Source organism: Papaver somniferum, chromosome 4 (assembly GCF_003573695.1).
Source record: "Papaver somniferum cultivar HN1 chromosome 4, ASM357369v1, whole genome shotgun sequence".
Classification (NCBI taxonomy): domain Eukaryota; kingdom Viridiplantae; phylum Streptophyta; class Magnoliopsida; order Ranunculales; family Papaveraceae; genus Papaver; species Papaver somniferum.
Window position 1 is genome coordinate 138,146,859 of NC_039361.1, and position 26,698 is coordinate 138,173,556.

The 26,698-nt window shown below is 40.4% G+C and overlaps 1 protein-coding gene across 1 annotated transcript; it reads right to left on the reverse strand.

Annotated features, from left to right (window-relative positions):
* Window positions 1-17,789: 17,789 nt before the first annotated feature.
* LOC113362797 (long chain base biosynthesis protein 2a) lies at window positions 17,790-22,232 on the reverse strand. The gene is made up of 12 exons (XM_026605291.1): window positions 21,883-22,232; window positions 21,720-21,785; window positions 21,151-21,239; window positions 20,718-20,863; window positions 20,519-20,643; window positions 20,343-20,436; window positions 20,089-20,252; window positions 19,631-19,792; window positions 18,986-19,112; window positions 18,706-18,872; window positions 18,505-18,612; window positions 17,790-18,268 (listed from the first exon to the last, which is right to left on the reverse strand). Exons 1-12 carry the CDS (start codon window positions 22,006-22,008, stop codon window positions 18,179-18,181), a joined length of 1,464 nt encoding a protein of 487 aa, XP_026461076.1. The 5' UTR covers window positions 22,009-22,232; the 3' UTR covers window positions 17,790-18,178.
* Between the last annotated feature and the right edge of the window lie 4,466 nt (window positions 22,233-26,698).

The following is a 26,698-nucleotide window of genomic DNA, read 5'->3' on the forward strand; positions in this document are numbered from 1 at the left end:
GTTTCTCGGTTAATACGGTACGGTTTTGGACAGAAATCGAAACTGGATATGTCGGTTTCCTGGAACTGACAACCTAAACCTAAATCGTTGGATTCGGTTTCACTTCGGCTCAGTTAATATTTCAACGGTTTCGGTTCGGTGCACGGTTTAGGTTCGGTTTTGTGCAACCCTAATCCTTGAAGCTGTTGCTTCTTATAATTGTTGGATATGACACGCTTTTTTTGGTCTTCCAGGTTCACAAAATGATATCAATGTTTTGCATAAGTCGCCTCTGTTTGAAGATTTGAAGCATGGAATTTGTCCGCAAGTCCGTTTCATGATTAACGGCCACCAGTATACTCATGGTTATTATCTTGCGGATGGTATCTACCAAAAATGGTCCACCTTGGTTCAATGCTACCGTCAGCCTCCTGCCAGTGCATTAGACCGGTCCAAAAAGGTCCAGCTTGTTGTTCAATCTGTGCTTGAATTCTGTCAAATTCAATTTTCCACACATATTTTTGTTGGGCGTTCATTATTGAAGTGTTAGTTTGAAGGATGTTATGCTTATCATAGTCAAACCCAAATTTTTCTTGAGAAAGACGACTTTTTTTACTCTCCCTGTTTTGAGATTTCCTATCAACTGCTCTTTGCTTCTCGACGGTCTTTTGATGTTCCATAAACTCCGCCATGTTAAATCCACCGGAACTCCCTCCTTCTTGAGCTAATTTTCTATCTAGTCTTGCTTTGTTCCTCACTGGAAATTTTTTCTTACCATCATCATCATAATTATTAAAAAATAAGTTACCTTTTGGGTTTCTTGCAATATCTGGTGAATAATTTGAATTTGGTGTTGAGGGAGAAGAATTATATGGTGACATTTCAGGTACTTGTTGATTAGTTATTAAGAAATTTGTATTATATCTGTTCAACATCTTCAAAATATGATAACAACTTTCAAAAGCGAACTGTTTACCATGTTTTCGCTGCCAATCTAAACGAACCTTTGTTTCAAAATAAACATCGTTCTCACCACTCTCCCTGCCTGCTCTCTTGTCTTGCATTATCAATGCAACATAAGCGACTACTTCCCTGTTGATTACAATGAAGTGTTCGGCCAATCCTTTTGCATCACGAGAATTGATGTTCATGGTTTGTTCTTCATATTTCAAAAATATTTTATCCCACAGGGTGTTACCATGTTGTTGTGCACCATCCATACAATCTTGGGGTAAAATAAACATAATTACGACAAATGCATTCATCCTTTATCAGTGTGTATTTTTCACCACGGACTTTGGTTTTTCTAGCTTTGCCTTTCTCTTGACTTTGAGATTGTGAATCCATATTACAAGAAATGAAAAGAATTGTAGAGAAGATTGAGAAATTCTAGAGAGATTTAGAAATTCTGGTGTGAGTTGATAGGAAATTGAAATTATGTATTTATAGGGGAGGAAATACTAAACGTTGGATTAAGATCTGGTGAGAGATGTTCTGAGAACCGAGCATGAGCTTGACTAGTGCTGGCGATTTAATGACCAGGGAGCACTGGACACTCTATCGCTCGCTGGAAACTCTGTCGTGTATGCCTATATGTTATTCCTGGCATATTGGCGTATGAGTTTGGAAGTTTGGCATACCCATAGTGGGTACATATATGCCAAACATCTATTTTTTGCATATGCATAGGAATAGGCCTTACATTAATAGAATTTGAGGGAAAATGGAATGGGGAAATTCCAAGGGGGCGGTGACGTTCACCCAAGGGTGGGTATTCTCACTGCGCGATGTGGGGTTGTTGATGGTGGTTTTTAGATCAGGGCTAAATTTAAAAAAGTCTATCTACCTGACCCGACATCAGATGTAGTAGACATTGATATGTCTATATTCCGCAGGGAATTTGGAGAATATATCCAAATCTGATGAGTGCCTATGTCTCTCTTCATATTATATTGAAACTCAAGCTCCTAGATGAATTGTCCACTACTATAGATCCTAATGAGTGTATAAGCTCCTAGCTGCATTACTCATAAATGTCGGAGCCTGCTGAGTACTTTTCTGGCGCTTATGTTCCCTGGAAGAACCCTTAATATTGGTATGGCATGACGGATTTGTGTTCACTCGCAGCAGAGTAGCACGAACCTCCAAGTACCAAGGTTAAGGCCCTTGCACAAAACACTCAGTCAGAAAGCAAAGAATAAACAGAGTCACAGAATAGGAGCAACAACGAGGGAAGCATGTCCACGCCATAGGATAGCCAGCACCACTTGGCCACGCCCCATGCTACCCAACCGTCTATTATTAATTTGTCGACCAATCAGGTCGCTTTTAACCAGCCACACTCCCAATGAGTTGTGGTTGGCCCATATTTGTCGGCCCTATTCTCCATCGACCAATCGGGCCGCATTAAACCTACCACGCCCACCATAAGTGTGGACACACTCGTGCTTGGCCGACCCCCTCTTTTTTGACCAATCAGGTTGCTCTAAACCTGCCACAATATTAAAAGAGGTGGAATTGCGTCAAGTGGTCACCATGCCAAATTGGCTTCCCAAAGATTGTACAAATAACTGGTTACGTTTGGTAAACAATTTTAGTATGAGATACATTCCAAAAGTTTCATATGGATGTCTAGCATAACATACTAAAAATTCAAATCAATCGGAGTAATGAGCTAAAAGATAAATCATAAAAGGCGAGCTAGGTCATGGCTGAAAACTGATAGAATCCCTCCTGAATTCTTCCTGAGTTTTACTGTCGGGCTGTTTTCACCTCCTAAACGAGCTCAAAACCTAAATATTCCCGTGAGGGAGATAGGAAATTCTTTTCTGATCAGAATGGAGGGTTGGACCATCAAAATCCGAGTTCGTACGAGAATTCTACAACGATTTTAGTGAGGGTCCCAAATCTGAATTTTTATGATTACGAAATTTCATGAGCTAACACAAATTTATGTGAATAATCTCAGCCATCCAACTTAAATGGTTTATATTTAATTTGGGCCAATCATCTTCGCCATCCATGATCACATGTCGCATGCCTTATGCGCTAATTAGGGTTTCGGCATGCCAAACCCTAAATTAAGCAAAGTTGCTACACCAACCAGGCCAAATAATGTTCCACAGAGCATTGGGATCAATATGGATACCAGAATTGATGTTGCCACATCACATTTGAGATTAGCATCAATGTGCTAAAATCCAGCACCCATGGCTACGCCAGGCGCCACTCGTACTATCATGTCACTAGCATGCACGAACTATGCCGGCCATTCCACCGTGCCACTGACATGCACGAACTATGCCATCCATGCCGCAGTGCCAATGTGCCATTATCAGGCGCCAACAGGATGTGTCCATAATCAATGGCTACCCTTCCTCATGAGATGCAATCTCAGCCGTCCAAGTTCACCACCGAACTGACAGGCTTGTGGCAAGTTTACCGAGATAAGCCTAATAGCACCACATGCTATTTTCGTGCGACAAGTATCCGGACCTTGACTTACCACACGTAGCAAACTGCTACATGTTTTCCACAAAAACACTCGAGACATCAAACATGTCACAAAACTGGAGGATACTCATCAGGGTATTGGTCTGGAGGTTTACAGCGTGCGGCGTGCAATACGCCCGTTATAAGAAAGTGTCAGGAAACGGAACATTTAGTGGTGGCAAGAAGTAACGGGTGTAAACGTATCCACTTCCTTCATCATGGAAGCATGGTTTCCGACGGTTATACGTTACTCCACTCTTCCATCACTCAACTGTTCCCACTTCCTACGAGACCAAGGTACGTTTTATTATGACTTGTATAAATAGGTTTCACTTATTTCCACCAAACAACAAGTTTTGGTCAGCAACAACATAGTATCCAGAAATCACGAAAGAATTGATAGCTTTTCATTCTGCAAGCCAGTTCCACTTTCTGATACAAGTCATAAAACTGCCACACCTTCAGAATTAACCATTCTGGTCTCAACACTTTCTTCGCTTCACTCCTGTTGATGGTGGTTTTTAGCTTAGGTATAAAATCGTAAAACCGTACATCTGACATGACGTCACTATGATCAATAACGCATTTATTGAACCAATCAGCGCGCTTACGTAAGAATTATCAGGGTACCTTTTTTTATATACATGTGTCATGTTCCACGACAGAACCCTTAGTATTAACTGACATCACCTTTGTATATGCCTAACCCTAATTCTCTCACCGTGCCAATGGCAAACCATGCCGGCCACGTCTCTGCGCCAAGGCATTCCAACCATGCCAGCCTCACCACCGTGCTAATGGCAAACCATGCCATCCACGTCTCTGCGCCAAGGCATGCCGACCATGCCATTCGCTACACCGTGCCAATGGCAAACCATGCCAGCCACGTCTCTGAGCCAAGGCATGCCGACCATGCCAGCCGCACCACCATGCCAGCCACGTCTCTGTGCCAAGGCATGCCAACCATGTCAGCCGCACCATCGTGCCAATACCAAAGCCATGTCGGCGTTAAACTATGCCGCTAGCTACCAGAAGGGTTGCAATGATCAATTGCCACCCTTCCACCTGAGATGCAGATCTCGGCCCTCCAAGTTTGCCAACAAAACGCATGGCAAACTTCCGGTCCAAGGCCAAACATCACGGTTTGCACCAAACCTAATTTGGTCGTGCCCACTCTATGTCAAAGCCATGCCGGCCTAAACTATGCTGTTGGCTACCATAAGGGTTGCAACGATCAACGACCACCCTTCCACCTGAGATGCAGATCTCGGCCCTCCAAGTTTTCCACCAAAACGCATGGCAAACTTCCGGACCAAGGCCAAACATCACGGTTTGCACCAAACCCTAATTTGGGCGCGCCCACTTTATGGCAAAGCCATGCCGGCCTAAACTATGCCACTGGCTACCAGAAGGGTTGCAACGATCAACGGCCACCCTTCCACCTGAGATGCATATCTCGGCCTCCAAGTTTGCCACCAAAAAACATGGAAAACTTCCGGCCCAAAGCCAACATCACGGTTTGCACCAAACCCTAATTTGGCCGCGCCCACTCTATGGCAAAGCCATGCCGGCCTAAACTATGCCGCTGGCTACCAGCAGGGTTGCAACGATCAATGGCCACCCTTCCACTTGAGACGCAGATCTCGACCCTCCAAGTTTGCCGCCAAAACGCATGGCAAACTTCCGGCCCAGGCCAAACATCACGGTTTGCACCAAACCCTAATTTGGCCGCGCCCACTCTATCGCAAAGCCATGCCGGCCTAAACTATGTCGCTGGCTACCAGAAGGGTTGCAACGATCAATGGCCACCCTTCCACATGAGATGCAGATCTTGGACCTCCAAGTTTGCCACCAAAACGCATGGAAAACTTTCGGCCAAGGCCAAACATCACGGTTTGCACCAAACCCTAATTTGGCCGCTCCCACTCTATGGAAAAGCCATGCCGGCCTAAACTATGCCACTGGCTACCAGAATGGTTGCAACGATCAACGGTCACCCTTCCACCTGAGATGCAGATCTAGGCCCTCCAAGTTTTTTACCAAAATGCATGGAAAACTTCCGGACCAAGGCCAGATACCACGGTTTGCACCTAAAACCTAAATTGGTCGTGCCTACTTTATGGCAAAGCCATGCCGGCCTAAACTATGCCGCTGGCTACCAAAAGGGTTGCAACGATCAACGACCACCCTTCCACCTGAGATGCAGATCTTGGCCCTCCAAGTTTTCCACCAAAACGCATGGCAAACTTCCGGCCCAAGGCCAAACACCACGGTTTGCATCTGAAACCTAATTTGTCGCGCCTATTCTATGGCAAAGACATGTCGACTCTACCATGGTCACTGGCATGCCACTATGCCACACATAACGCCATGTTACACGTCTTCCCATAAAAAAAACTCGAGACATCAACACATGTCAAAAACTGGGGGATGCTCATTAGGGTTTTGGTTTGGCGGTTTACAGCATGCGGCATACACTACGCCCGTTACAAGAAAGTGTCATAAGAATGAGTCAGTCGGTAAATGCAAGGAATAATGGTGAAACATTTCTTTCATTATGGAACATCAATTCCATACGTTACCCGTTACCACCTCCTTCTACTTTACTCAGCCGTTTTCATTTCTTACGAGACCAGAGTACGTTTGGGTTACGACTTGTATAAATAGGTCTTACCTATTTCATCAAAACAAAAAGTTTTGGTCAGGAGCACCCAACACTCAGAAATCACTTGCTAGCTTTCCTATTTTTTAGATTTCCACTTTCTGATACAAGTCGTCGAACAACTACTCTTCCAGAATCAACTATTCTGGTCTCAACGCTCTCTTCGCTTCCCTCCCCAAAACCAACCCTTCTCCTTCACTTTGTGACCGAAGCAAGTATGGAACAGCCATTTCTTGGTTTAAGCCGGATTTGTACAGATTGATCTCTCGAATCTAAAGTACTACCTTGCAGTACATTGTTTAGGGTTTAGACTCGTTTCTCACCCACAACATACGAAATTACCGAAACCAGCAAAAACTGTTTTCACTCTCAAACAATTGGCGACCACAGCGGGAGGATTGATATTTTGGTTACGTTGTCAACTCTCGAACTCATCGTTCGATTTAGATCTCGGAATGGTAGTGACAATTCATCCGATCAGAGATCAACGACCCAGTTGTCAGTCACGATACAACAAGAGCTGACTGGGGACTTCCAAGGAGGGAAAGAAAATAATCCGCTCAGGATTGCCGGTCAGTTGTCAATAATCACGCAACGAGGAATAATTGAGGACTTCTCAAGACGATTCGACGCCGCTCATAAAACGCGGACTTGCGGTTTGGGATCCATTTTATTGAAGCAGGTGATAAACGAAAAAAAAAAGTAAGTCCGGTCATGATACATAACCGATTATTATGGGTTTCCACGTTGAAACCAAACACCATGTTATTCCCAAGTTTCATCCCATACTTTCCCCCCGTCATGCAACATTCACGATTTCACAATTTTGCTAGATGATTTGTTACCTACACTTGCAACTCAGACTTTAACATATCAAAAGACCATTATCCTAAAATAATCCAAAAACTCTTATAAAAAGCAATCATCCATCAATCCAAAAGAAAAACTGAACCGTAATCTAGGCGTCTCTTGGCCTTTCAAAAAAAAAAACTAAGAAATGGAATTTCAGAAAAGTAACACGCTCAAGGGAAATCACTCAATAACGTCTTGTTCTTCCTGGAGAAGACGTCCCGCATATCTTGAAGGGCCGGCTGCTTTAGTTTCAACTCCTGATATAACTTCTCCAGCTCTTGGGACAACTTAGCGACTTCCGCCTCCTGATCATTAATCGAATCCGCGGAAGGACCATCAACCGTTTTAGCCTGCAGTTTTTGGACCTCAGAAAAGCCCTTGCAGAACCAGGAGGAAGTAAACTCAAAGTATACACACATATCCCGGTGAAACTTCCAGCTTGAAACCATATCTTCGGAAACGGTATGGCCATTCACGTTGCGTATATGGTGAATTGAGGACATAGCTTCTTTCACACGCTTGAACAATGCAAATCGGTTAGTGAGTTTTTTGGTCGTGGCAATATGACCATATTTTTCCCATATCTTGGTATACAACTCCGCATGCTTAGCTGGTACACTGAAGCCTCCAATCAATACATGGTCTTCGTGGGGAGTCAAATATGGAGGCACAGAAAGGGCGCCCGCAACTGAATCTGTTACCGGCAAAGAATTCCTGACTACGATTGCACCAATGGTTGCTGGAGTACTTTCCACCGTCTGGGTCTCAACGTTATCAACATTCATTTCCAAATCACCAATAGGCGCGGCTTCCACGGTTGGACTTTCATCATGGCAAGTCTCCACCTCAAGGCCATCTTCAGAAATAATTCCTCCCTGCAACATTACGATTTAGTTTTGTTTCAAAAGCAAAAAGAATAAAGGGGAGGAAAATACGGAAACTTACCAACTCATTTGCGGACTCGCCAGAGAAAGACTTAGCGTTACTTTCAGAAGCACTCTCATCATCACTGCTGGATCCCGAGCTTTCTTCTTCTTCGGATTCTTCTGCATCTTCAGGAAACTTATTAGCTGACTTTTGTGCAAGCCTAGCAAAGGCGTTTGTGTTGTCAAGACCCTGAATTGCGAAAGAAGAAAAGATGTTTAACAACAAAAAACAGAAGACTTGCGTAAATCAGTCAAAGTTAGTAGGGAGTCGTACATACCCGTATGATGGAAGAATTGAAGGTCATGGGAACTTCCATATCTAACCGAAAACCACCCGCACGGTTTTTGGACCTTCGTTCCTTTTTCTTAGAATGACCCGCATCCAGACTAGGGGACTTTCGCTTAGCAGAAAAAGGTTCTCTCAACAGCGGATGCTCCACTAAAGTCACGGAGGAAGGTTTACCACGAGCATTCTCCACAACATCGCCCGCAAACCCATGGATGACAAGAAACTCATCCTGCCAGAACTTGTTGTACCTAGGGGTTGTCATTGGACTTCGATCTAGGAGTAGGAAATGAAGGATTTTACCTGGCACAAGAATGTTGGTGTTGAGAACAGCTGGCAACAACTCTTCCGGAGCAACCGACTGACGAATAAATGGGACCCCTTGATCAAAACCCATATGCCGAGCCGCCACTCCATCCTGCCAAGGATCGTGTTGTAGCAGCCACTCCTTCCTGCCAAGTATTATTCCATAGCCACCACTCCTTCCTGCCAAGTATCGTGCCGCAACAACCACTCCTTCCTGCCAAATATCGTGCCTTAGCCGCCACACTCCCCCTGTCAAGGATCATGATCGCAGCCATCCAAGGTTTATAGTCATGGCCACCTTTTGATCCATACCGCCAAAATCTCGTGGTCGTGGATAGTTTACTCACTCGTTTGTTGATACCATCCAGAGCTTCACCATAGCAACAATTACTACAAAGTCACCACTACGGATGCAAGATGACGATATCTTTATCATGGTCAACCCACCGACCATACAAGATAGAAACATGTAAACCACACTTGGAGACTGAGGCTCTACGCGGAATCCATTCACTGTCAAAGCTCAAAAGACACGGTCAACCAAAAGGTCATAACTACGGCAAGGTCATTTAATCTTCAAGGGTGTAGCGTAAGAATATCATCACCTCTCTGTATAGAAGGCGCATGTGACACTTTACGAGGCCGCGGCGGATCCCAAGCCTGCTCGGAGAAAACAACTTCAGAAACTAAAGAGAAGTACGACTGGGGACCGCTCATTGCAGTCCATCCTGACAACCATCAGAGACTCCAAAAGCAAGCCACGGAGATAATTCACATATTTGGCCACGCCATCGGATCTAACAGAAGTATAACATGGGACTGATCATCGCATACCGTTCCATGCAATAGTCTAAGATTCAGAAGATGGTTCAAAGGATGTCTCTTGGAACGAAGTCCTTAAAGACTTGATAGCAGCACATCAGCAACGGAACGTCTCTCAACTCATCTATTTCACCCAATGGCTCCGGAAGATTTTGACCATACAAGCATCCACAACATATTATCATCGCAATCAGAAAATCTAGGTACCAAATAACCTAAAGTCAAGGATGAACCAACAAAGCAACCACAATCTCCAAGATTAGCCTGACATTATTTCATCCATCCATCCCAAGAGCGCAATGGAGTTTGGTAAATTTTGAAATCCACTGGAGAGGTTAGATACTCATTCTTCTGGAGTCAGAATCTTATTACACATTCTGTAGAAGATCGATGGTACTGTTGGGTGGATACATGCGAGAGCACCTACCTTAAGTTCTCCTAGCTTGCCTTGCTGTTGATTATAACTATTGGAGATTTATTTGTTGCCATTAATGCTTGCTCTACCATCGCTAACAAATGACGAAGAGGAGCCAGATGCTGCAGATGAAAGTACGGAGCCGGACGAACAACAAAGACAGAAGAGGGTCGATACCCCTTTTTATACGAACGCAGTTTCTAAAGTTTGACCAGAATAAAGATTCCTTATTGCTCTATGAACGGGAATAGATGACTAGGCATACCACACTCATGCTCCATAGTCGAACAAGTAGTGTGCCAATATCTCCGCTCCGTGACCGAACCAGCAGCGCCAGCACGAGGAACACCGATCGCTCAACCTACGACGCTCCATAGAACCAGCACTACGTGGTCAAGCTAACTCTCCATGGCACCAGCACTCCGTGGTCAATCCAACTCTCTATAACTCCAGCACTCCAGGGTCAAGCCAACTCTCCATGGCTCCAGCACTTCGTGGTCAAGCCAACTCTCCATGGCTCCAGCACTCTATGGTTAAGTTAGCACCAACGCTCCAGCATTCCGTGATCCAGCCAGCAAGCCTTCCAAGTGTCATTCCACAGACTGAAGCCATCATCGCCATCATCACCGTTTGGTAGCCAAAGTTCCACCGCCATATTTTCACCATTCCACGGACTGAAGCCAGTTTCCACCATTCCATGGACTGAAGTCAGTTTCCACCATTCCCCTGACTGAAGCCAAGCGCCATCTCCATATGTTCCGTAACCTAGCCAGCTAGCGTCATCCACCGATCCGCGGACCAAGTTGCAGCGCCATCTCTGCCGATCAGTAGCCAGAATTCCAGCGCCAACGCCAGCACCCTATGGAAAATCCAGAAGTACGCCAAGCCGTCAATGCAAGGATCACGGATTCCTCATGCCTCCTTCCAAAGGTTAGCTAAATTCTTACTGACAATCTCTTCATGACTTGCCCTTTTGATTTTATCCTTGTCTGTCACCATCCATCTTATGCTTACCCCGCAACAATGCCATTGTTACGAGCTAAGCAGGGGACTTAATGTTGATGGTGGTTTTTAGTTCAGGGTTAAAAATTTTAAAAGTCTATCTACCTGACCCGGCATCAGATGTAGTAGACATTGGTATGTCTATATTCCGCAGGGAATTTGGAGAATATATCCAAATCTGATGAGTGCCTATGTCTCTCTTCATATTATATTGAAACTCAAGCTCCTAGATGAATTTTCCACTACTATAGATCCTAATGAGAGTATAAGCTCCTAGCTGCATTACTCACAAATGTTGGAGCCTGCTGAGTACTTTTCTTGTGCTTATGTTCCCCGGCAGACTCCTTAATATTGGTATGGCGTGACGGATTTGTGTTCACTCGCAACAGAGTAGCAAAGACCTCCAAGTACCAAGGTTAATGCCCTTGCACAAAATACTCAGTCAGAAAGCAAAGAATAAACAGAGTCGCGGAGTAGAAGTAACAACGAGGGAAGCGTGGCCATGCCATAGGCTAGATGGCGCCACTTGGCCACGCCCCATGCTACCCCACCGTCCCTTATTCCTTTGTCAACCAATCGGGTCAGTTTAAACTTGCCACACTCCCAATGAGTTGTGGCTGGGCCCATATTTACTGGCCCTATCCTCCATCGACCAATCGGGCTGTATTAAACCTACCACGCGCATCAGAAGTTTTTCCACACTCGTGCTTGTCCGGCACCCTCTTTTTTGACCAATCAGGTTTCTCTAAACCTGCCACAATATTAAAAGAGGTGGAATTGCATCAAGTGGTCACCATGCCAAATTGGATTCTCAAAGATTGTACAAACAACTGGGAACGCTTGGTAAAAAATTTTAGTATGAGCTACATTCCAAAAGTTTCGTATGGATGTCTAGAATAACATACTAAAAATTCAAATCAATCGGAGTAACGAGCTAAAATATACAGCACAAAAGGCGAGCTAGGTCATGGATGAAAACTGACAGAATCCCTCCTGAATTCTTCCTGAGTTTTACTGTCGGGCTGTTTTCACCTCCTAAACGAGATCAAAACCTAAATATTCTCGTGACAGGAGATAGGAAATAGTTTTCTGATCATAACGGAGGGGCGGGCCGTCAAAATCCGACTTCTTACGAGAATTCTACAACGATTTTAGTGAGGGTCCCACATCTGAATTTTTCTGATTACGAAATTTCATGAGCTAACACAAATTTATGTGAATCATCTCAGCCATCCAACTTGGCTAGCCAACTTAAATGGTTTATATTTAATTTGGGACAATCATCTTAGCCATCTACGGTCACATGCCGCATGTCGCATGCCTTATGCGCTAATTAGGGTTTCGGCGTGCCAAACCCTAATTTAGGCAAAGCTGCTAAACCAACCAGGACAAATAATGTTCCACAGAGCATTGGGATCAATATGGCTACCAGAATTGATGTTGCCACATCACATTTGAGTTTAACATCAATGTGCTAAAATCTAGCATCCATGGATACGTCAGGCGCCACTCGCACTTTCATGTCACTAGCATGCACGAACTATGCCAACCATTCCACCGTGCCACTGGTATGCACGAACTATGCCAGCCACGCCACAGTGCCACTGTTCCATTATCAGGCGCCAACAGGATGTGTCCATATTAAATGGCTACCCTTCCTCATGAGATGCAATCTCAGCCGTCCAAGTTCGCCACTGAACTGACAGGCTTGTGGCAAGTTTTAGGCGACCAGCCAAGATAAGCCTAATAGCACCACATGCTATTTTCGTGCGGCAAGTCTCCTGACCTTGACTTACCACACATAGCAAACTGCTACATGTTTTCCAAGAAAACACTCGAGACATCAAACATGTCACAAAACTGGAGGATACTCATCAGGGTATTGGTCTGGCGGTTTACAGCGTGCGGCGTGCAATACGCCCGTTATAAGAAAGTGTCAGGAAACGGAACATTTAGTGGTGGAAAGAAGTAACGGGTGTAAACGGATCCACTTCCTTCATCATGGAAGCATGGTTTCCGACGGTTATACGTTACTCCACTCTTCCATCACTCAACCGTTCCCACTTCCTACGAGACCAAGGTACGTTTTATTATGACTTGTATAAATAGGTTTCACTTATTTCCACCAAACAACAAGTTTTGGTCAGCAACAACATAGTATCCAGAAATTACGAAAGAACTAATAGCTTTTCATTCTGCAAGCCAGTTCCACTTTCTGATACAAGTCATAAAAAAGCCACACCTTCAGAATTAACCATTCTGGTCTCAACACTTTCTTCGCTTCCCTCCCTAAGACCAAACCTTCTCCTTCACTTTGTGACCGAAGCAAGCCTGGAACATCCATTTCTTGGTTTAGGCCAGGGTTGTACAGATTGATCTCTCGAATCAAAAGTACTCCTGTGCAGTGCATTGTTTAGAGTCTAGACTTGTTTCTCATCCACACACCCAAATTTACCAAAAACAGCAGAAACAGTTTTCACCCACAAACAGGGGGCTTATTTGAGTTAGGATTTTAAAGGCATTGATTCAGACCACCTAGCTCTTTTAGGGAGGGGTTTAGTTCTTCGTACTTGAAATCATATCTCTGATCATTAGAGGTTACTAAATCTGCTTTTTCCATTCTTGATTATATGATAATTCAAGATCCTAAACTTCAAAAATTCCAATTCAATTTCTAGAAATTTCAACTTCTCTCCTTTTCTTTCATTTTTCAAGGGTTTACTAATTGCAGAGTGCAAGAAGGTTTCCAAACATAGAAGATCAATTCGTAGTAGTAGAAGATCATTTAAATGGTGTTTTTGAGAAGTGATGCTAGAAGGGAAAAGGAAAGGGAAAAGGATCGGATCACTGAGTTACCTGAACACCTTATTCATCACATTTTCTCATTTCTTCCTATCGAATCTATCGTTTCCACAAGTACGTTGTCTACAAAGTGGAGGTATCTATGGACTTCCACTCCAATTATTAATTTTCTAGAATGACAGAGTATGTGTGTTGGTGAAATGGAGGCCACTGCATTCATGAGATTTGTGGATAGATTGTTATCTTTTCGGTAGGATGTTGATTCTCCTCTGATAAAAAAAATTCATTCTCTCTTCAAATTGTCATATTATTCCATCTAGGATTTATGGATGGGTTTCTATTGTACTATAACATAAAGTTGAAGAGCTTGTTCTCAGGGATTCATCTGGCCTTTTTTCTTGCCAGTCGCTGACTATGTTGAAGATAGATGACGCTATCCTTAATCTTGCAGAATCGGTAAATTTTCCAAACCTCAAGACCCTCCGACTCTCTGTCAAATTGGAGGACGAGTACTCGATTCCAAAGTTGTTATCCAACTCCCCCATTCTTGAAGAGTTGAGTTTGGATGTGCGTGATGTTGACTTTATACAACTTCGTATTCATAGTCCTAATTTGAAATGGTTGAATCTTAATGGTTATGTGCAGAGCTTGGATATCCAGATAAATACACCAAATTTACAATCATTATGTTTCCGTACAACTCTTGCCAAGGATTTTGTCCTGCATAATTTCACAAAATTACTTGATTCAAAAATTTACCTTTCATCTTTAGAGGAATGAGAGGGAAAGTTTTTAGAGGAATGGGAGAAAAGGTTTGAACATAGTCATCTTGCAATTAAGCTTTTTGCTAGTCTTTCAAGTGTGAAACGTCTACGAATATGTGATACTTGCTTAATGTTTCTTTCCTATCAAGGTGATTTCAAAACAAAGTTACCTTTGTTTTATAATTTGACCCATTTGGAAGTAACTGCAAATTTTCATAACGGAGATCATGATGAGGGTAAGCAACCATGTCAGATTGTTAGAATACTGCTCGACTTTCTCCACATCTCACCTAATCTGGAATCACTTGTCCTTAACCATGAAGTCTCGTCTATCTACTACAATAGTCATTGGTCAATAGATTTATTTCCTCAGTGTTTGTTGCCATGGTTTTAAAAAGTGTACGCTTCACGTTTCGATCACTTCAAATTTCGCTTAAACGCTTCGAAGCGCAGCTCTGAAGCGGAACACCCAAGAAGTGTAATTTTGACCTTTTCTTGAAGCGTTGACTAAGTCAACCACTTGAAAATCAAAAATTTAAACTAAAAAAATATAAATAAGATGCTAAGGATCGAACCTAAGAGCTCCTATTCCCCAAAGAATACCATATACCATTGTACCATGCTAGTTTTTGGTGTTAAAAGTGAACATAGTTTTGTTTTGGAACAATAATCATACATCAAATATGGATTCCTTATATAATTCAATGATATTTATAGGCGTATATTTTAAAATATAGCGCTGCAATAACAAATCATGAAGGGTCGCTTCACGCTTCAACATACGATTCGCTTCTTAAAAATTAAAAACGCTTCACGCTTTAAAAACCTTGTTTGTTGCCACACCTCAAGTCAATTGAGTTTTGCAGGTTTTCCTGGTTCCAATTCGAGAAGGATTTGGTAAGATTCTTTCTGAAGAATGTAAAAGCCTTACAGAGGGTAAGAATTACAATTGACAACAACTCAGAGATAGCAGAGATTAAAAATTTCAAGAAGATAATTCTACGTGAGATATCATTGTTTCCAAGAGGCTCGGCTGACTGTGTACTACATGTCTCCTTAGACTCTTACTTTTTTGAACCTTCGGGTGATATTGGGTTTACAGAATATTAGAGACATGCTATTGAATTGGAGTATTAAGTCCGGATAGGTTCTCTTGCAGCGAAAATAGAAACAAAAAGGACAGTATTCAGTTTCAACATTATAGTGGGTGAAGATGGTCAGTCACTGCATTTTGTCAGTAAGGGTGATTATAAACAGGCTTTACTACTGTTGATTTATGTTTGCTACAGTGTTTTCTAGTTTCACATACTTTAATATCCTTTAAATATCTTTTGGGATTTATAAATGTTACAGTTTTATCCTTTTGTTCCTAGACTTTAAAATTAAGCCGTCCATTGCTTTTGAAAATGTGTGAATTCATAGGCAGGTCAAGTTTCTTACAAAGAGCGAGTGTTAAGAATCTGTGGGCTTCTTGGGTTATCTTTGTAAATTGTTCATCATATTACAAAGACCGGATTGAAGAGGCTATACACACAAGTGTTTTGTGATTCTGATAGTTTGATGTTATTCTTATTTATATGAAATGGGTATGGTCCAAGTCATGGTACTGGTCAGTATAGAAGAAAATTAGGATTTCCCCTTGACATACAAGTTGCTTAGAAATGGTTGAGTGCTCTTAAAAATGTACTATAATAATCCTTGAATGCTGTAAAAAGGAAAATCTGCTCTCCCTGGACCAATGTAAACTTATGTGAGCATGACCAAACTGAGACCCATAAATTTGTTCCCATGTTTCAGAATATATTGTGTGTTGTTTCCAGCAAAATTTGTTCCAATGCATTACTCTACCCATTATTGCGTATTTTTGCCTATTGATGAGTCTTATTATCTTTCCTACAGTCTGTCAATGATCTTGCCTATGCTCTTCATTTCCATATGGGAAGCTCTTTTTTGCTCATATGGGAAGCTCTTTTTTGCTAGATGTCTTTCTTCTCCATGCTATTTTAGCATCAATTGTGTGTTTTTATTTAAATTTCTTTGGTCAGAATTTTGTGTTAGATCTTCAATTATCACTTTCAAATCACTTGTATGCTATGTGTCTATCACATGATTGCGCTTGAGGATTTGATGCAAGCCTGATTTTTGGTCAGAAGTTTTGAAACTTTGTCATCCTCACTGAAAATGTGGTGGGTAAATACAGTTTTTCTGCTGAAGAAGGCGGATTACAATTAGAAGGATTGTGGACTGATTTAACTTCTATAAGTGCTTGTTCCTGAGTTTTGAGTCTGGTTGGGTTTTAGAGTCGCAACATGAGGAAAAAGTCTAATCACCTAGTCAAAATTCAAAGAATGCTGCCATGTCTACAAACAAGAGTTGGTCTTATGGGAAAATCTGAGTAGGAAGCTGATTCTGGACCATATGCGTTTTTGGAGACAGTGACTGGTGTTTCCCTGGTAGGGTTGAAGTACATTCCTTTGTTTGATATATTTCGCCTACTTATCTGATTCAGTATTTAGAATAGTAGCAGATAATTATGTCACTAAAGACAGTGGTATTTGGGTTGTTCATTGGGCTCCTGCATTCCGAGATATCTTGTCTGTATTGCAAATTAGATCAGCCAAGGATGCAGATACAGACATATTCATTGTTGTGAAGGCAAGGGCAGCCTTTTCAAATCTCAGACATTTACACATTCTTATCCTTTCTATTGAAAATGATTTTTGGACATCGCTGGTTGGTTGCAGTGGAGAGACTGAAAGGCCAATTGCTAGAAATAACAGACCTAAAGGGCTCCTGATTTTGTCAATGGAAAAACGTTTCCACAATTGGCGGGAAAATGCAAGAGACTGCTGTAAGCCGAAGTAGATTCTGGGGGTACTCCTCTTCCTATCTGAATTAGTGACGACAGCGAGGAAAGAGAGAGTAGTCATGAACTCCGTTAAGAAGCTAGAAAAACTCTCGGGTGTTAAGGTGACTGATCTGCACCTCGTAAGATATCACATTTCACAAATTTGCCGAGCAATTTCGTTGATCATACGGAACTTTGCTTTAGAGAACAATCTTCTCCTCCTCCTCGGGTAAGCTTAAATTTGACCAGTGAACAGCAGAACTTTTACAAGACAGTTGCAAATATAAGTGACTGGGCGAGTTTCTTTCAAAAGAGGTTTCCAAAAGAGGAATCCAACTATCCAAGAGAGGAGAAAGGAGAAAAAAAAAATTATTCGTTAAATTTTCTCGTCTCCTATAAAAAAAAATAATAACAGTAATTGCCGTGCAGTGCTGTAGTTTGCTGCAAAAACCGTGTCGATGAAGTTTTGCGAATTCGATCACTAACAGTAAAATTGAGTTGTCGTACGGTATAAAAATAAAAATAAAGTTCGATCACAAAACCTTCAACTTATTGTACTAGACAGTAAACATAGTTATCACACAAAATCGACTAGGATTGGAAAATTGAGATTTGTAGCCACTGAGTATCAGATTATGTGAATGCAACAAATTTTCGATTGGAGCCAAAAGTCTGAACTGTACATTAAGAATTTCACAACACTAAGCAAATAATATCAAACAGATAAACTAGGTCACTCCAAACAAAAATCAAGCTACATTTACAAACAATGACCATGTTACGACAAGTTTTCAGAGGGATAAACGTGAGTATGGAAAGAATCCATAGCAAAGAAATCATAATCCTTTGCCATTTGATCCATTTTTCTTATCTTGTACAGATAAAGAGAGGTATTGGAGTACCAATTTTTTTTGGATCAAAACAAAAACATGTTACAATTCTTAACAGGAAGTTTTCCCTTGATCAAGTTTTCACCCCGAATTCCCTTTCTGAGGCTCTGTGTTGTGAGCGACATCTCTTTCTCACTCGAGCTTTACCCTGCCGTCATCCTGCTTCTTGGGCTCAGCAGGGAAGTACTTTATGCCCACAAGGTCACCGACTTCGCTGATAACCTGACAAAACGAATTTATAATTGTCACAACTTACAAAGTCGACCCCAAGCTTCTAAGCAATCATACTTCCAATCACATCATATACTTGAATAATCTTCAGATAAAATTTATATGAAACTTACTCCTAACCATATTTCCTGTCAGGCTAACACATGTCATGGAAATTCACTTTCAAACAGCTTTCACAAATTACTGGAGATTTATAACTGTTTCATAATGAACAAGCAGATATTTACCTCTAGAGCTTTTAACAAGTCTTCCCTGGTGTGAGAAGCAGATATGCAGATACGTGCCCTGGCCAACAATAGTGGTGTGGCTGGAAAAGCAACTGTGACGACAGCGACCTGCAATATCACCATCGATGTAAATAAAGAGAATTACAATGAGCTAACTTGTTGGAAACAGCATAACCAACTTAATGGACCTGATATACTCACATTCCGTTTAAGGCACTCTCGAGAAAAGGCAGGGATTTTTGCTGGATTGTAAAGCATGATGGGCATTACTGGAGAGTCATTGTCTCCTAGAACCTCAAATCCCATCTTCTGCAATTCTGACCGGAAAAAGTTGCTGTTCTCACGAATACGTGTAAGTTTCTGAGCTCCTGCAGCCAAATAATCCAAAACCCGCTGAAGCTATAATCATAGCATATGATGATTAATCTACATTTGACATTGTAACAAAAAGAAAAAGTTGAAGAACAAGTTATCCTCGAACCTCTACTAGAACCATCTTCGCCAAGAATAACCCTTATGGAAGATATAATCTGTTGTGCAGCAGGTGGTGAAATTGCAGTCGCGTACAGATGAGCAGGGCATGAGAACTTCAGATATTCAATAACCTCCTGAAAATGACTAAAGAGAGCTCAATACAGTAAATGCATAGTCTAAGCTAGATATCCTCAATCAAAAGCAACAGAAGAAATAGAACTGATAAGAAGCTTGTCACCATACTATGACAAGGTAAACAAAGTCCATACACCCAAGGAAAGCATCGTAAAAAATGCCACCACAGAACAAGAACTGACACTAGCACTGCTTTAGTTACAAACGAGTAGAGCACTTAATATTCGCACTAATATCTCTCATGTGCATGTTAAAACATAACCTCATTCCCTCAAGAGATCATGATTCCTACACATTGACAGACCTCCAAACATGAATGAAAATTACTTCCTCCAAGGATGCAACTACAGATTTTAAAGCTTCGTCCCATCATGAAAAAAAGCAAACATAAAAAAAAAAATCCACATTGTATCAGATTAGCAAAGAATTGACCAGGTTGTAGTTGTAGTCACATTTTCCAAAGAATTTCAACTCAAACTTAGAACTAAAATAAGGTGCAAAAGAACATAATTGAAACCTTGGATGCTGCAATGTAACCGCCACATGATCCAAAGGATTTTGTAAAAGTCCCCATCATTATGTCAACATCAGCTGTATCCACTCCTAGAAGCTCACAAACTCCTCTTCCTGACTTCCCAACTGCCCCAATACTATGAGCCTCATCCAAATAAGTATATGCCTGATTGGGGAAACAAACAAATAAGAATAAACAAGATTTCTCGTCTTTGAATATCACAGAAATTGAGCTTGGCTTACCGAAGTTAAACTTAATGTTTTTATACCATGTCGACACAGTTAACTTATTATTATTATTTTGTTGTAAATTGATCATAGAACAGTTCTGCAGAACCCATATATTGCTCTCTTCACTCACTAAATCAATACATTTGAACTTGCAGAACAGCATTATCAAGATTTAAAAAAAAAAAAAAAATTAAACATCAAAGAATGCAGAACAGTGTTAGAGACACAAACCCTGTATTTCTTGCAGACTTGTATAATCTCAGGAAGTTTGCAGAGCTCTCCTTCCATGCTGTAAATGCCCTCTACAACAACAATTATTTTTTTCCAAGGTCTACGAGTTCTAGGCTGCCCAAAAGCAATTTGTTCCCTCAAAACTTCTTCCAAATGGGACGGTGCTGTGAAGATAGAACACATAAATAATATATGCATGAGATGATTAGAATAGTTTGGCAACATCATAACCCAGGTATAAGGTAGAAACCTACTGTTATGCTGGAAAACTCGAACTGTGGCTCCTGAACCTCGGGCACCATTAACAATGGAGTTGTGGTTCAAAGAATCACTAATTATCAACCCACCCTGCAGAAAATTGTTCGAACCCAATCACATGTGGACTATCCTCAGTACACAAGGTAAAATCATCAATAGCATGTAAACAAACCTTCCCAATCAGGACTGGAAGGATAGCTGAATTTGTGACGTATCCCATACCAGTAACCATAGCAGCTGGCTTTCCAACAAATTGAGCAACACATTCCTCTAATTCCACATGTAATATTGTTGTTCCTGATAGCAACACAGCATCATGATTTCAGTACAAATGTAAATCTACAAACTAATTTGTAGTTTATTATACATACCACCGTCTACACGAGTGCTGCATGTACTTGGGGAAAATTTCTTCAATGACTCAACAGCACGTGGAGTGCAGTATTCATCTGATGCTGCAAACCCAAGGTAATTGTATGATCCCAAGTTGAGACATTTACTTGTATTTGTGGTTCGCCTACACAAAATGCAAGTAATTGTATCACATCACTGCCATCTTCAACATATTTTAAAATAGTTACAATAAACACATCTTGTATAAGAAGATAGCAATTCTCAGAATACTTTATGCCATCATCTTCAACATATTTCAAATAAGTTTTTACATTTAACATATCTTGTATATGAAGATAGCAACTCTCTAGATACTTTATGCCATCATCCAATTATATGTATCTTTAGTAATAATTAAGAATATTACAAGAAAACACAAAAAGAAGTCGTAAATAAAAGGAGGAAACTCACTTGAGTGTCTTGTTATTATCATTAGAGTAACGCTCAACCACATCAATCCAAGAATCAGGCGCACTTGCAATTGGTCGTCCAAAACAATCCTTTGATACATCAAAATTTCACAAAACAATTTCAGCTTTGATCTTATCTAATCAACAATCCCACAATATACACTACTAGTTACTTTGTATTTTCCAAACTCAATAATCTTTCCCAGATCGAAACTTAAGTTTCCAATAATTAATCAGTAAGCATTGTCTATTTAACCAAACCAGCTAAATCCAAAATTTCACCATTCAAAATTTCACAAAATTATTCCAGCTTCAATTGTAGTGCTACAATAAATCGTAATGTACTAGTTGCATTGTATCTTCCAAACTCAAATGAAAAAACTTAAGTTTCCAACAACCAATCAACAAAGTACCATTCACACATAGCTAATCATCTAAATCCACCATTTCATCATTCAAACGCTCGTTTGTATATACAAATTTCTAATGTTAATAATAACTCTCGCAAATCAACTAAAGATTCAATAGATAACAGCTTTAGATATATAAACGGACCAAAAAAAAACTTACCTGAATACGAAGATACAATCGTCTAACATAGAAATCTTCAAGACCTAAACAAATCGGTGCATATCCCTACACATGTCCAATCAAAGATTAATTAATTAGATCAAATAAAATACAAATTTACCAAAATTTAGTGCTCAAAATAAAAAATAGAAATTAATATTACATGAAGATTACTATCTTTCCACCATTCAACGAATTTTCTGAATAGATCTCTAAGTTGTCCAAAAGCAAATAATAATCCATAACTAAATAACGTTGTTAAAGCAGTTGTATATGGAATTGTAATCATCTTCTTCCTCTTTCAAATCTGTCTCTCCCTCTCCCTCTCCCTCTCACTCCCAAAATCTCTCTGTGATTCAAATTCTCAAATGATTTGCAGTTTGAATCATTCGAACAGAAAAACACGGATCTGAGATTGATTTCGGTGTAGAGTTTTGATGTTTTTAGAGAGAGAAAGAAATCAGAGAAGAGAACGAGAGAGACCTGTCTTTTTGTTCTCTCTGTAAAAGGATTTGGTTGAAAATTCATGAAAATACGGTAATGGAGATAAATGGGTCCATAAGCCCATCTAAATGTAAAGATTGGTGCGGCCCGGCTGGGTATGATCTTATGTTGTACCGAGTAATTAGACTTTGCCTTTCAAAAGAAAAACAATTGGGAACCTTGGATCTCCATTTTCACCCATTTCTTCTGTGAATAGAAGAGGTTGGGTCTTGTAGATGGTTGTAGGTTGGATTAATAGTGGGGCTACTTCAGCTTGCTTAGGGTGGGTCTAACTATGTCGAATTAAAAAACAAAAGCAAAAAAAAATCGGGTTCGTCCGTAATTATATTAACACTCATGTAGTGACACTCGTGTAAATGTTGGAAGGCATGGATGGTCAGGGATTGTGATCTAATATAAATGTTGTGATATAAACTTGGTTTAGGTTATTTCGGAGATTAATGAAACTTTGGTCGTGTTCTTCATAATCGGAGGTTATTATTTTGCTCCGTTCCTTTGTTAACCAAATATATATCTTATTCCTTCTTGGTACTTTTTTTCTTAATTCGACTTTTATACTAAGAATAACGCATATGGCATCAGAGATGTTCAAAACAAAAACAAAAAATCCGATGAGAGGTATTAAGAATCCTTCTACTAAAGAATTAGCAGATATACAAAAACAACATATTGTGAAGCTGCTTGATTGTTAATGAGAAACTAGTAAAAATTGTCCTTTGGATTAATAACACACACAAGATGGAACTCGATCAGATATGTGATCAACTGGCTATTGTCGTTACTTTTATTCAATAGATTCAGTGTAAGAACTTCGACACTACAGATGACCTGGGTGAAATCTCTAATGAACACCTTAAATCTAATTTCAACAGAGGTTTTGCACTAGGTATTTCAGTAGAAAGTTTACACCACCCACATTGATTTCCCAGGATTGGTTTTCCATGATTTGATAGTGATAATCTCACGGGATAGTTGCAAAAGTATGAAAGATATTTTCAACTCCATAATATTCCGGACGATCAACAGGTTAGTGTGGCTTCACTATACTTGGATAGTAAAGCGGACAATGATTTCTTAATTTTAAGATTAGGAAGCAATTGAATACATGGGATGAATTTAATGAAAGTCTTTGTGCTAGATTTGAAAACCTTATTGATGAAAATTTTGTGGGAACTTTTAATAAGTTGGCTCACTCACAACTTTTGAAGAATATTTTGAAGAAATTGAAGCTTGGTCTATAAATAGTTAAGTATGCATTTCTTGCAAACTATTCGGAGACGAAAGTACCTTAATTAGGCGAAATCTCTTACGTCGGCTCGTTCAAAAACTTATGTGGGATCAATAAGCTGTAAGAGTACCATTGGCGGAAAACTAGATATTTGCAATGTTATTTTAGTTTTTAATTATTGATTTGATTGACCAATGGTTGTTGAAACTTTTATTGCACCTAGTTTGATTATTCTTGAGAGCCTTCTCTTCTGATATAAGGTCACTCAAAATAGATCAAAGTATTGACGGGATCTTCAGAATTGTTTTTAGATCTGAAGATAACTTGTGATCATCCATTGTTAACAGACTCCGTTCTGTGTGTGATCGATCATAAGTGGATTCAAGTTTGTGTTGTGTAGGTACAATATAAGGCTATTGAAGATTTGAAGACAATAGGATTTTTTCTTATTGGTTTTTGTATCTCGTGGTTTGTGCACACATCTTGATCGGCTGGGATTCAGCTTAGATCTAATTTATCTTTGATAGATTTGATCATATAGTTGTTTAGATCGACAACTATCATTTGGTGGTATTCTTCGGTATTTGAATCTGATATTTGCGAATCTAGATATGATTTTCGGATTTGGATTGATCTTACCCCACAAAGGAGTTTACTAGTTAAAACGAAAGAGCCTTTGTCAAAAACTCAACAAATTTTTTTTTAAAAGATTATTGGAGTATTTACCGAACAACTTTGTTCCTTTACTGTTTGGAAGACAATCATAAGGAGTTGAGTGCTTAAGACTTTTCATTGGTAAAGCAATCAAGATAGTGATTTTTGTCTTGGGATTTAGGTGTGTTGATCAGACGATTGTAGTCCCAAGGATACTAAGGGAACTAAGTAACAAGGGGTAGATTACTTGGTCTCAACTATACGAAGTTGTCTTTGTTCTTTGTATAACGTCTTAATTCTGAGAGTATTCAAAACTGGACTAGGTCCCGGGGTTTTTCTGCATTTGTAGTTTCCTCGTTAACAAAATTTTGTTGTCTAATTTACTTAACTTCCACATCATAATTATTTTATTATAATAAAGTAAATAACACTTGTACGTTAATCCTAATCACTTGATATTGATCATGTTGATAGGTGTCTAAAACACCTAATTTTATATTTAGTATTTATGCTTTCTTTGCTACTTTTCTTGTAAATTATGTATCTTATGTTTGCTTTTGAGTTATTAGGTGCAATGGAGTCATTTGGAACAAAATAAGGCGAAACCATCCATTTGGAGCGTAAAGGACACAAAGATCACAAGCGAGTGATATTTCATATTTGGATCTAGCTACGGTTGGGTAAGAAGGAGGTTGGGCAGTCAGTTCTGAGAAACTGACAGGCCTACCATTTCAGACAGCCCTTATCCATTTTAACTTGTGCATATACCATTTTCACTCATTACCAAAACCCTAAAAGTACCGAGAAATGATTTCTCAATCATTTTCCCATCTGGGATTCAGAGAAGACTGAAGAGAGTAAATAGAGGCGCTGTGAGTTTCAGGGGTTGGGAAATAGATAGAGCTAATGACGGAGACGAATCAGATCGAAAAGGATTTGAAGCAGAAATTACAGGAGATGATGCTGCTGTGAAATTCATAGGAGATGGTGTATGAATCGAGAAGATGAAGAACCAAAGATGAGGAAGGAGTTCAAGTTAGGGTTTCAGTTGGAAATTCAGAAAGAAAATAAGGTTTCTGAAATCGAAATCGAGCGGGTTTAGTTTGAATTGATCTCGGGAAGGTTTAATAGCATGGCTGTGAGTTGAATTAACCTGGGTCTGAGCTAGAAAAATATTGGCAGTGATGCTGATAGTGTTGAGGAGTATGTCAAGGTTGATTCTCGATTTAATGGGGTACTGAGATTGTATTTGAAGTACAAGAAGAATCAATTGCTTCCATGGGTATAGTGGGTGTTGCAAGTGAGTATAGAAGGGTATTTGATTTGTGGCTGTGTAGGTCTGCAAGCTAAATGGTGGTACTGAGAGTTAAAGAATGAGTTTATGAATCTGTAGCTTGAATTTGGAATTAGATGGCAGTTGAGAAACACAGATGAAAAGGGGATCTGGTGAGTGATTTTGGTTGCTTCCGGAACAATAAGAGATGGGTTTGTTCTGATTCAAGACAGGGAAGAGGAAGATCAAGAAATATGGGAGACAAGAAGACTGCTGCTGGTTGTGTTTGTGTGATGAGAAATTAGAGAAGGACTTGATTTTGTAGCTGTGAAGGAATTGGCAGCATATGGATTTGGTTTGTGTGACAAGTTCTGGCAGGGTTTTGCAGCTGCAGTTTAGTGTTGGTGAGATTCAAAGGCTGTGACAGTGTGGTTTGGAGCACCAATGGATGGCACCTGAAAGTAGATGAGCATCATCTGGAGCTGAAGCAATTGTTTGGTGTTCTTGTGTGCAGTGGCGAGTTGCAGGTGAACTAAACAAAGGATTGGAGATGAACCTTCTTGCGGCAACGATGGCGATTTTGGTTCTGGCAGTAATATCGGTTGAAGAATAGGCATGAGTTGTGGTGATTGTGGAATGATGGCAGGATGTTGAGTGTGATTGTGCTGCTGGTCTTGTGACTGAATCAGTGTTGCAGCTGTGCAGTGTTGATATCGTGAAGGTTACATGGATTAGATGAATGCATTAGGTTTACAGGGAAGCTACAGTGGAGCTTGCAGTTCAGTTGGAGATGTTAATGGTGTTATGGGTTTTGTTGAGGAGATGTTAAGTACTAGCTCATTGCAGGTGGCAGAGAACAGGGTGCAGCTGGTATATGTTGCAGGTTAACTGAAGGCTAGAATGAATGGAATTGTGATATCGCAATTATTGAGCTCATCTGAAGTTGGTGATGCTGAGACAGTGAACTAGAAATGATGAAGCTGCTGTTATGAGTCAAGCAAGGCATTGGTGGTGTTACTGTTGGAATGCAGTGATTAGATGCATGTTAGGTTGCAGGGATAAATGGAATTGGAGTTGGCCTTGAGAAATAATGCAGAGAACGATTCAAGGGAAGTTGCTGTTGTTGGTGATTACAGAAAAATGAACTGAAGTAGGCAGTGGTGATGAGCTGAGATGCAATGAACATTGCAGGTGCATTGGCAGTCAAGAAGCTACAGCTGCAGGGACTTGGTCTAGAAGCTGGGACAGTTAAGGATACGGCTGATTCATGGAGATTGTGAGCTGCAATCGCAGCTTTGTGTCTGATGGAGATGATATTGC